The sequence below is a fragment of the Hemitrygon akajei genome, unplaced genomic scaffold (genome assembly GCF_048418815.1).
Source record: "Hemitrygon akajei unplaced genomic scaffold, sHemAka1.3 Scf000101, whole genome shotgun sequence".
Classification (NCBI taxonomy): Eukaryota; Metazoa; Chordata; class Chondrichthyes; order Myliobatiformes; family Dasyatidae; genus Hemitrygon; species Hemitrygon akajei.
Genome location: NW_027331987.1, coordinates 2,162,408 through 2,175,048, shown reverse-complemented (window position 1 = coordinate 2,175,048; position 12,641 = coordinate 2,162,408). Strand labels below are relative to the sequence as shown.

Genomic DNA, 12,641 nt, shown 5'->3' with positions numbered 1-12,641 from the left:
TTCTTGTTCAAGTCTTGCGAAGATTGCCAGAGTAACTGTGTTCTCTCTCTCTCTCTCTCTCTCTCTCTCTCTCTCTCTCTCTCTCTCTCTCTCTCCTCTCTCTCTCTCTCTCTCTCTCTCTCTCCTCTCTCTCTCTCTCTCTCTCTCTCTCCTCTCTCTCTCTCTCTCCCTCCCTCCCCCTCTCCTCTCTCTCCCTCCCCCCTCTCCCTCCCTCCCTCCCTCTCTCTCCCTCCCTCTCTCTCTCTCTGCGTCTCTGTATTTTAATCTGCACACACCGCGACAGCCTGTCACTGACGTCATAGTACCGCCTCACTCAGGCGCTTAAAGCGACAGTCCACAGTAAACGGAACCTGCGGGTTGGTAACAGCAGAGACTCTCCGAGATCTCCCCTCTTCAGAATAAATCCCATGATATTGTGTATCCCTTACAAACAATGCAATGTTGTATAATTCCCTCAATTACACAACATTTATTGTATTGTGTTTCACACAGCTTGTTGTCCAGGGACTGGGTTCTAATCACGCTGGGAATATGGGTTCGTTGGATTATGCAATATGTCCCACTGTCGCGTTCTTGGTAACCCCACATTGTTTTTCTCAATGCCTTTAGTTGATTTAAGGATACACAATTCAATGAAGTCTAAGGATTCTGTACTGGTTGAGAATCTTGATTCTTCAATATATTGTGGAAAATTATTATGAAATCAAAACCGAACAGGCATCTGAACAAATTACAACTTTACATCAACAGATTTCCACCACCCACTGTAAGCCTAAATTGAGGGAAACAGATTCTACTATATATACTGATAAATGGTTGGTAAGTTGTTTCTTTATCATTACCTGTAATTCATGTACAAAAACAATCCCAGTTAAGTTGTAATTTGTTCAGATGCCTGTTCGGTTTTGATGAGTCTTAAAACAGGTAATTCTTGCAGTAGGACAGATTTATTGTTGGAAACTCATCAAACATTATTTCATACGCAGAGTATTTGTTGATATGTCCAATTCCTATGGGTCCCTACACACAGCGGTTCAGTTACAAAAGCTGTTAAAATTTCAACTAGCACATCAGAAGCTAAGCGGTGGGTGGGTTAATAATTATATCGAGACTGGTGGGATAAAGGACATCAAATGAGACGCCTTTACAGAATACATACCTGTTGGGTTTATGGGAGATCGGGGGTAAAACAAGAAGGTAAGTAATCACGTTGACACGACTTAGAATTTGGCACACTATGCTTCATTATTCCTTCGTTCGTGTTGGAAAACATTACTCTCTGTCGTTTAGTTTTCATTTAAAAGCTTTCTTAAGTAATGGCAGTAATTTTAATTTAATTCACGGTGTTGTGTCTCGTTACGTACAATCTATAGGACTTTTGAGGGGTTATTTAGGTTTCATTTGAAAAAGGAAGCAGTGAGTGATTTATGTTCCAATTTTCTACACCACACTCCAGTAGTTAGTGGAGTGTCCACCGTCATTTATACAAACCCCGGCCCTCGTTCTTCACGTTAGCCAATCATTCAAGGGGAAGGCGGAGACTGTTGTGATTGACAGTGGATTAGCCAACCAGCATCCGAATAGACCGTCGCCATTTTGTGGTGTCAGGCAGTGAGTTCGGTGGGCGGGAAATGGAATAGATGAACATATGCACAGACTAATGAGCGAGGGGAATCCAGAGTAGTTGTTTGACTGACATCTGACGGACCCAGTGAGGTTTCGACACTCCAGGACAATCCATTTACACTCCCCACCCCCTCCACCCACACTATCCTAATGTCCCGCCGCTGCTGGTCAAAGGGACAATCCGCCCGGGAATAACACCTGGGAGATGAGGCGGTGAATGTGAGGAGCTGGAGCCCGGACCGGAGACACTGCGGCAGCCACTGCCGTGTTCTCAGGACGCGGCTTTATTAATGAACTGAAGCCCCGAGGTGACCGGATATTTCACCGGCTCATCACCTGATAACGTCTGACCGGCGCAATCCCCACGGAGACAGATGGTGATTACATTAATGAGTTAATATTTAGACCTTATGTGGGAGTCAGTTGTCACAACAAAGGTTGGGATCAATTGAATATGCTGCCAGTGTAAATTTGCCTTGAGACTCGTCACAGCTCTAAATCTGCACACAACCCCACATACACATTAAGTGCAGGAATCATTTCACGGAATGGCTGTCTCCATTAATAAAAAATCAAAAAAAGAGGTCAAAGTTCATATTGCATTTATTATTGAAGTCTGTATAAAGGGAACAACCATGAGATTTGTAACACCTCGAAATCCACCGGTTTCCCCAAGTCAGTGGTCAGCCCCGAATCCGCCAACACACCCACTCTTCACATATCTGCAAATCGGTGTGCACCCACAAATCTGTGCTCACCAAAAAAAAACCCACATTCAACCCTCCAGTCAGTGTGCACCCCAAAGCAACCGACACACCTGTTACCAGCTCCTGTTTCCTTAACTCTGAGTGTCACTTTCAGAGGCTGGAGCTGGTTTCTGAGTGACAGCCGAAGAGAGAGAGAGAGAATATTTAAGAACTGTGTTCACAAAACAGCTGCCTCCTCCTGAAAAGTAGCAAGAACAAAGTTTAAATTTCAAACACACGTCCACATGCATAGTCCCCATATTCTAGTTGTCATCCCTTTAAATCTACGCTCCTCCCCAAACCATCCTCACCCCGGTGTCAGTGGGTGCCCGCAAATCCACCAACACCCCCATATTCACTGACAAACTCCTATGTCTGCGCAAATCCCTGTGCACCCCATATTCTCCAAAACGTTTCTAAGTCAGCACAATCCTCAAATCCGTGTGTAATCCCAAATCCGCTGAGACACTCAAATCTGTGCGCAGCCCTAAATACTCCCAAATCCCCGTGCACCCTCAAATGCCCAAAGCAGTGTGACCCCCAAATTCACCGACACTCCAAAATCCATATTCACCAACATACCCTGAAACCTTCGCACATCCGCAAATCAATGTGCAGACCCATTTCCATGTGAACCCCCAAACCCGCTGACATCCCCACAAGCACACTAGATTATCCCAGAGCAAGAATCATTTCAAACAGTTCACAAAATAGCGACATCCATCTTAAAACGCTGAAAATGCAAACTGCATTCATATTTAAAGTATTTTTGTATGTCTGGTCTGAATCTCTGTGTGTTTATATGCGTCCTCGTATGTGTCTGTCCGTCTCTTTGCGTGTCTGTGTGTGTTTGTGTCAGAGACCAGCTCGCAGAGGGTGCTTGGTCTTTGTCGTGACGGTGTAGCTACTGAGAACACACGGCTATCCCGTCTACTCCACATCCCCTCCCCCGCCCGGCTATCCCGTCTACTCCACACTCCCCTCCCCCGCCTATTCTGCAGCACACAGAAAGGGAACAAACTGGCCTCTCCCGGAAACCACAAGCCTTCATCTCTGAGAGAACATTGCCGCTTTCCAAACTATGAAGTATTACACAACATCTATAATTCACTGTGAATGTCAACCGTCATCACATTGCGGGGTGGGGGATGTGGGGACGGGAGGGTGGCGGGGAAAGCGGGCGACAGAAAAGGGGGAAGATTAGGGAGGAATGTGTGGAGGAAAGAGTGGGGCAGTTTGGATGAGAACGGATGAAGAGAGGAGGACAGGGAGAAAGAGATTGAGGCTACATATATTTAGTCTCTCTCTCTCTCTCCTCTCACCTCCACACTCCCCTCCCCCGCCTATTCTGTAGCACATAAAAAGGGAACAAACAGGCATCTCCCGGAAACCACAAGCCTTCATATTCCGAGAAAACACTGTCACTGTCCAAAAAACGAAGAATTGCACAACATCAGACAATTCACTGTGTGAGTCAAACGTCATCACAGTGCGGGGTGGGGGATGTGGGGACGGGAGGGTGGCCGGGAAAACGAGCTGTAGTAAAGGAGGAATTGGGGAGAAGGCGAGAGGCAGGTGAAGCATTGGGTAGAAAGGGAGACAGAGACAACAAGATAAAGGAGGAGAGTGTGAGTGGGTAGGGTAGGGAGGAATGTGATGAGGACACGGGTGTGTCAGTGGGGAAGGGAACAGATGAAGACAGGAGAGAGACAGAGAGTGTGTGTGGAAGAGAAGGAAATAGGTGAGGGGAGAGGAGGAAGAGAAAGAATGAGGGAGTGGGAGACAAGAGATGGAGAGAAAGAGACAGTGAGGGAATGGGGAAGCAGAGGTGGCAAAAGTGGGAAGGGGTGAAGATGGGGGCAGGAGGGTGGCGAGATTTTGAGCCAAAGATGAGGAACTAGATATTTTTGGGAAGTGGGGTGAACGCCAATGTGAAGTTGAAGGGAGTGTGTGTGTGTGTGTGTGTGTGTGTGTGTGTGTGTGTGTGTGTGTGTGTGTGTGTGTGTGTGTGTGTGTGTGTGAGTGTGAGAGAATGTGTGTGTGTGTGTGTGTGTGTGTGTGTGTGTGTGTGTGAGTGTGTGTGTGTGAGAGAGAATGTGTGTGTGTGTGTGAGTGTGAGAGAGAGAGAGAGAGTGTGAGTGTGAGAGAGAGAGAGAGTGTGTGTGGGGGGGGGGGGTGTATGTGTTTGTTTGTTTTCAACAACTTTACAATCCCTGGCTCTGATCGCCACACTTTGACCATGGATGTCCAGTATCAATTCACTTCTATTCCCAGCAGGAAATCCTGAAAGCACATCATTTGCTTCCCGACAACAGCCCCAACCAATTCCCCTTCATTGGCACTTTATTTGGAGTCAGAGAGCACTATAACAAACAAACAAACCCTTTTGCCCATTTAGTCTGTACCGAATTGTTATTCTGCCGAGTCCCATAACCGCAGTTGGACCATGGCCCTCAATACCCCTCCCGTCCATGTACTGATCCAAACCTCTCTGCAATGAAATCCATAACTTCCACTGACAGCTCTTCCCACACCCTCACCACCCTCTGAGTGAAGGAATTCCCACTCAGGTTCCTCTTAAATATTTCACCTTTCACCCTTAAACTGCGACCTCCAGTTCCCATCTCACCCAACCTCAGAGGAAAAATCCTGCCTGCATTTACCCTGTCAACAACACTCATAATTTTGTATAAATCTGCAAAATCCCCCTTCATTTTCCAACACTAAAGGGAATAAAGTCCTCAGCTTTTCCGAAAGCTCGAGTCCTCAAGTCCCAGCAAACGTATTGTAAATTTTCTCTCCACTCTTTCAATGTTGTTGATAACTTTCCTTCAGGCCAGTAACAAAAACTACACACAATACTCCAGATTAGGCCTGACCAATGCAGTAAAGCCGAAACAGGGGATAACTTTACTGCACCACAACACAATCTCAAAGCCTGTGCTTGTATCACACCCAAACATAATAAAGTTGAAGATGAAGCTGATCTATAAACCACAACCATAATCAAGAACAGATCCAATTAAACAAATGAGATTGGTCAACAAATACTTTCATGTAACACCCTAGAATACCCGCAGGGATAACTGAGCATATTTAATGTTTCTTTATATTAATCAATTATTTTCTTATCCGGTGCTTCCATGTCAGCTAATTATCCGTCCACATGCCTGGAAATCTTACCACTGACACCTTTTAAGGAGTTTGACCATATTAGTTCCTATCATTTCCAATCAAGTGCAGGTTCATTAATCCTGTCTGTAAAACACATAACTTGTCCCATCTATTTGCCGACTTTTCGACCTTATTAATTGCGAATGCATCCTATATACAGTAAAATTGAAATTTCTACCTCTAATCAATAAACCTCCATCATCTGCATATAGAGATTTACACAACGATAAACCTATCTCAGAAAAAAATATTAATTGTAATGTAAAATAATAAATACTGCCTGTGGGATCCCAGTTTCTATCTCATAACAACCTGAATATAATTTTCCCACCCATACCTGACACAAAACGTTCAATTAAAACAACTCAAAGTTAGATACCAGCCCCTCCATCCTCATTTCCACAATTTATTAAAAATTCTTTCCTTCCATAAATAACATCTGCCTTTTGAATAGTAAAAATACTGCTGTTACAACATCTATATTTAACTGGTTTTACTAATACCATCTTCCAAATATAAAAATGTATTCAATGTCATACTTGCCCATCCAGACCATTACAAGACGTACAAATAGAAACAATCAGAAAAAATTGTACAATAGCCCTCTCAATTGCATTTCCAAAAATTTATCAAAAGTCCATCAATAAATATTATTTGCCTTTTCAATATCAAAAATATTGCTATTACAACTCTTTATTTAACTGTACTTTCCTAATATGATCTTCCAAACCCAAACTGATTCCAATGTTATTTAAGGCAGAGATTGCTAGGTATCTGAGTAGCCAGGGTATCAAAGGATATGGTGAGAAGGTGGGGGAGTGGGACTAAATGGGAGAATGGATCAGCTCATGATAAAATGGCAGAGCAGACTCGATGGACCGAATGACCGACTTCTGCTCCTTTGTCTTATGGTCTTATTCTACCGTTCCAAATTCCCCTCTGATAAAACGTGAAATGACCTCTTTTATCAAAAATATAATTCAAACACTCAATTACCATACATTCCACAAGTTTACATAAATGAGACTTTAATGATATTGGTCTACAAGAAGGACGATCAGACGGGGAGATCCGGGTTTTAGAATGGGAACTACTACAACCATTTTCCATGAGAAAAGTCGATGGCCAAACCTCCAAATACGATTCAGAAAGTTAATATTCTCACAAAAGAAAATTACACACATAACTGTTGAATCAAGATTTTCTACAAGTTCATGATACATTTTATTCCCATTCACAATACTATACTCTGCCCCTTTCTTTATAAAACTGACAACACCACTCCTCTACCAACTAACCTGTCAAGCCAAATGACAATATAATCCTGCACAGCAATAAAACTTAAAATGTGCAGGTTTCCTGAACAGATATAACATCGGAAGAATCTGACAAATCGGAAATAAACTGCTGAAAGTGTTGACCATGTAAAATCAGGCTTCTTGCATTTCACTTCAATATTTCAATTCCTTTACATATATTCACAAGTAGACTGGGATGCAGAAACCCCTACAAATCAGAGCTTCATTTACAGGTTCCCACAAAATACCAGTTACACCAAGATACCTTTCTGCAGCTTTCACAATAATTTTAATTTCCTCAGTAGGATGACATGTCTGAGCAGTACAATTCACCACATCGGTTATAAACATCACAAACTTCATTTTATCTAGCAGTGAGGTATCTTTGGAGAGAGAACTGTGATGCCGGCATATATCCACTGACGTCACAGTCTGTTCTCTGAGTGGGATCACTTTATCCAGTTTACCTGCTCTGCTTGCTGTACTTGTCCTTGAACAGGCCCTTCTGCTCACTGTGTTGTTCTGAACCAATTGAACTGGTCACTTCATGCCTTACTAAACCAATCCCTTCTGCCTACACAAGGAACACATCCCTCCATTCTCCTCACATTCACGTGGTATCTAATAGCCTCTATCACATCTGCCTCCACCACCACCCCTGACATTCACTCCAGACACCCACCACTATGGGAATGAAAAACAAAACTTGAAACACAAATCTCCTTTAAACATCCTGAGTCAGGTTTTTAACATCATTGACTTTTCTAATTGTTTTTTTCCAACAGCAGCTATGCAAAGAAAAGATACAAAATTACACTAAATTACAAAATACTTCAATAGTGCAAAAAGGTCCAATGAGGATGTGTTCCCCCTTTCTCCTGAAGTTCATGCCCTCTGGCATTGGACATTTCCTCCTTAGAGAAAAAATCCCAGCTGTCCACTCTGTCTGTGTCTCTCACATTCCTGTAAACGTCTGTCAGACCTCCCTCAGCCTCTGCCACTCCGGAGAAAATTACCCGAGATTGTCCAGTCTCACTTTATCCAGGCAGCATCCTGTTAAGCCTCTTCCACTCACCATCCAAAACCTCCGCATTATTCCTGTATTCGAATGCAATTCTCCAGATGTGGTTAAACTAGAGATTTATACAACTGCAACATAACTGCCTGACAATGGAACCACTATCTGGGAGTTATGAACTCGGATTCCAAGATCCCCTTGTAGATCATCACAGTCCAATTTCGCCCCATGAATATAACAGCAACGAGATAATGCTGAGGCTTTATAAGACACGAGTCTGGCTGCGTTAGGCCCCATATCTCAGACAGGATGTGTTGTCATTGGAGAGAGTCCAGAGGAGCTTCAGAAAGATGGTTTCGGGAATGAAGGAGTTAAAACATGAGGAGCATTTGGCCGTTTGGACCCTGTGTTCACTGGAACTCAGAAAAATGCGGGGGCATCTCATTGAAACCTACCGAATGTTGAAAGGACTGGATAAGGTGGATGTGGAGAAGGTATTTCCTGTGGTGGGGCACAGCCACAAAGTCGAGGGGCCACCTTTTCAAACAGAGGTAAGCAGCTTATTTTTTTTTATTAGCCAAGGTGTATTGGATCTGTGGAATGCTCTGCCACAGACTGCGGTGGAGGCCGAGAGTGTGGGTATATTCAAGGCGGAAGTTGATCATTTCCTGATCGGTCAGGGCATCAAAGGATATGGCGGGAGGTCAGATATCTGGAATTGAGTGCGATCTGGAATCAGCCATGATGGAAAGGCGGCAGACTCGATGGGCTGAATGGCCTAATTCTGTTCCTATGCCTTATGGACTTATGAACACAAGCCCCCTCAATCATGATGAATCTCCTCTGCACTCTTCCAGCACAAAACATCCTTTGTACAGAATGCTAAGCGGAACTGAATGTAACTTTTCAAGAACGTTGTCAAGTCAGGCAGCATCTGTTGAGGGGAATAGAGTCGATGGTTGGGACAGAACCGCTCCCTTACGGCACTAACACAGGCCCTTCGGCCCAACCTTACCATGCTGTCCTCCTGTCCATTTAAACTAATCCCTCTGCCTGTCTTTGACACAGAACACAGAAATCTACAGCACATTACAGGCTCTTCAGCCCACAATGTTGTACCGACCATGTAACCTACTCTAGAGACTGCCTAGGATTTCCTGATCGCATATCCCTCTATGTTTCTAAGCTCCATGAACCTATCTAAGAGTCTCTTAAAATATCCTATTGTATCCACCTCCACCATCGCTGCAGGCAGTGCATTCCATGCACCCACCACTCTCTGTGTAAGAAACTTACCCCTGACATTCCCTCGGTACCGACTTCCAAGCAGCTTAAAACTACGTCCCCTCGTGTTAGTCACTTCAAGCCTGGGAAAATGCCTCTGGTTATCCACATAGTCAAAGCCTCTCATCATCTTATTACAATTACTTATGTACAGGTTAGGAGAAATATAGCTTCAACATCACCTCACAGCTCTTGAACTCAATCCCATGGTTGATGAAGGCCATCACACCAGACGTTTTCCTAACAACACTGCCAACCCCCACAGCAGCTTTGAGTGTCGTATGGACATGGACCCCAAGATCTCTCTGACCCTCCACACTGCCAAGAGTCTTACCATTAATATTATATTCTGTGTTCAAATTTGACCTGCAGAAATGAATCTCTTCATCTGTGTTGAACTCCATCTGCCACTTCCCAGTTCTGCATCCGAGGCGAGGAAATAGATTGCTGAGCCTCTGGCTAGGGTCATTATGTCCTCATTGTCCACGGGAATGGTCCCGGAGGATTGGAGGGAGGCGAATGTTGTCCCCTTGTTCAAAAAGGGTAGTAGGGATAGTCCGGATATAGACCATTGAGCCTTACATCTGTGGTGGGAAAGCTGTTGGAAAAGATTCACAAAGATAAGATTTATTGGCATTCAGAGATCATGGTCTGATCAGTGACAGTCAGCATGGCTTTCTGAAGGGCAGATCGTGTCTAGCAAGCCTGATGGAGTTCTTTTAGGAGGTGACCCGGCATATAGATGAGGGTAGTGCAGTGGATGTGATCTACATGGATTTTAGTAATGCATTTGATAAGGTTCCACACGGTAGGCTTATTCAGAATGTCAGTAGGCATGGGATCCAGGGATGATTGACCAGGTGGATTCAGAATTGGTTTGCCTGCAGAAAGCAGAGAGTTGTGGTGGAGGGAGTACATTCGGATTGGAGGGTTGTAACTAGTGGTGTCCCACAAGGATCAGTTCTGTGACCTCTACTTTTCGTGATTTTTATTAACGACCTGGATGTCGGGGTAGAACGATGAGTTGGCAAGTTTGCAGAAGACACAAAGGTTGGTGGTGTTGTGGATAGTGCAGAGAATTGTCAAAGATTGCAGAGAGACATTGATAGGATGCAGGAGTGGACTGAGAAGTGGCAGATAGAGTTCAACCTGGAGAAGCGTGGGGTGGTAGACTTTGGAGGGACAAACTCCAAGGCAGAGTACAAAGTAAATGGCAGGATACTTGGAAGTGTGGAGGAGCAGAGGGATCTGGGTCTCCATGTTCACAGTTCCCTAAAAGTTACCTCACACGTAGACAGAGTCGTTAAGAAAGCTTATGGGGTGTTAGCTTTTATAAGTCGAGGGACAGAGTTTAAGAGTCACTGTGTAATGATGCAGCTCTATAAAACTCTGGTTGGGCCACACTTGGAGTACTCTGTCCAGTTCTGGTCACCTCACTATAAGAAGGATGTGGAAGGATTGGAAAGGTTACAGAGGAGATTTACCAGAATGCTGCCTGGTTTAGAGGGTGTGCAATATGATCAGAGATTAAGGAAGCTAGGGCTTTACTCTCTGGAGAGAAGGAGGATGAGAGGAGAAATGATAGCGGTATAGTTGATATTAAGGGGAATAGATAGAGTGGACAGCCAGTGCCTCTTCCCCAGGGCACCACTGCTCAGTACAAGAGGACATGGCTTTAAGCTAAGGGGAGGGAAGTTCAAGGGAGGATAATAGAGGAAGATTTTATACTCAGAGAGTGGTTGGTGCCTGGAATGCACTGCCCGAGTCAGTGGTGGAGGCAGATACACTAGTGAAGTTTAAGAGACTACTAGACAGATATATGGAGGAATTTAAGTTTAGGGAGGCAGAGTTTAAGTGGCGGCACAACATTGTGCGCCGAAGGGCCTGTACTGTGCTGTATTGTTCTATGTTCTATCTATTTCTCGCTGGAATCTCTCTTTTTTTAAAATTTTTTATTGAAGGCACGACACAGTACAGAAAACGTAATGCATTACATTTTCCTCCATTTTGCTTTTATACCTTATTGCTGAACAACACCACAACGTCATCAGTGGGGCATTCTGGGAGTTGTAGTCATTGGGCCTCGCTCGCTCCCTGTCAAAGCATGTTTCGTCAGCCACCACAGACGTCACCGAAACAGACCCACCGAGGCGCGAAGGGGAATCACACCCGTCCTTGTGGGCGCCGAGGCCGGCGTCAGCGACAGAAGCGAATCGCTGATCTCCGCCATGGCGATGGAGCGGAAGAGGAGGGGCTGCTCATGGGCCGATTTCCTCCAGCCTATAGTTGCTCAGAATTCAAACTGAACCCTGCTGTCATTGGCTATAGTGCCTGTCGCTCAAATGGGAACTCGGAGGGTGATTAGTTTATGTGAACGTCAGTCAGAATTCCTGTCTTTATGAGTTTGGATTTGGATTTATAACGGGACAGGAAGCAAATTGGGAGAAATGTGAGTTTTTATGTGATGGTTCATCAGTCCCCGAGTTACATTATTAACATTAAAAGGGCAAAGGCCGTGGTGAGGAAGTAGGTGATTTACTGGAGGTTATATAGAGATAATATTGGAAGGGATATCAAACTTGGAATTGTTTGGGATATGTTTTCGAAAATGGGATTTGTGGGGATCATAATATTCCAGTGTTGATTAATGAGGGCCAAATGATTGTTACTAAAACAGGGAAGGTTGTGTTACTGGCTGGGTCATTTGCTAACAGTAATAATCAGGATAATTTAAGTGAAGAAGTTAAACAATGTTGGGATATGTTTTTCAGTGAATACCCCGATGTGCTGGAAGTCAGCTGTAGCAATGATAGTATCACTGAGGGAGAAATTTCTTTGTATGAATTTAAGAAGTCTATTAATAATGCAGGTCAGGTGTCTTCAGGTAAGAGTGATATTTGAAATTGTAATTGTATATAACTCTCTTTTGTGAAAATATTAAATCCCCATTTTATCCTAGTTAAGGGCCTATATCGTGAATGTCTCATTTATGTAAACTTATGCAATGTATGGTAATCAAGCACTTGAATTATATTTTGGAAAGAGTGGTGATGAAGTGTTTCATTAGAGTGGATTTTGGAAGGGTGAAATTACATTAGATTCAGTTTTAGGTTTGGAAGATGATATTCGGAAAGCACAATTAAATAAAGATGTTGTAATAGCAGTATTTCTTGATACTGAAAAGGGAAATGATATGGAAGAAAGGACTTTTGATTAAATTAGGAGTGAGAGGGACATTGTATAATTTTTCTGAGTTTTTTATTTGGACGGACTGTGCAAGTACGGGTCGGCATGTTATGTTTGTGTTTCTATGAGATAGAGAATGGGATCCCACAAGGCAGTATTTGTAGCCCTTCATTATTTAATATTATGATTAATGATATTTTCTCTGAGATGGGAAAATGGGATACCCTGGGTACATCACAATATACAAATGATGTAGCTTTATAGATTAGAGGTATTAATTGCAATTTACAATTAATAGGTCAAACAGTG

The 12,641-nt window shown here is 43.6% G+C and overlaps 1 protein-coding gene across 6 annotated transcripts in view; it reads right to left on the bottom strand.

The window, feature by feature from the left end:
- Positions 1-12,641, bottom strand: part of LOC140723130 (uncharacterized) — a 1,246,679-nt gene that overhangs the window by 261,362 nt on the left and 972,676 nt on the right. For 3 of the 6 annotated variants that reach the window (XM_073037763.1, XM_073037764.1, XM_073037761.1), the window contains exon 2: positions 9,481-9,744. In XM_073037763.1, the coding sequence (XP_072893864.1) occupies positions 9,481-9,483 (3 nt within the window). In that variant the 5' untranslated portion in view covers positions 9,484-9,744. Of the gene's footprint in view, positions 1-2,211; positions 2,572-9,480; positions 10,424-11,165; positions 11,204-12,641 lie in introns of those variants that run through there. The other 3 variants (XM_073037765.1, XR_012097813.1, XM_073037762.1) reach the window with 3 other exon arrangements.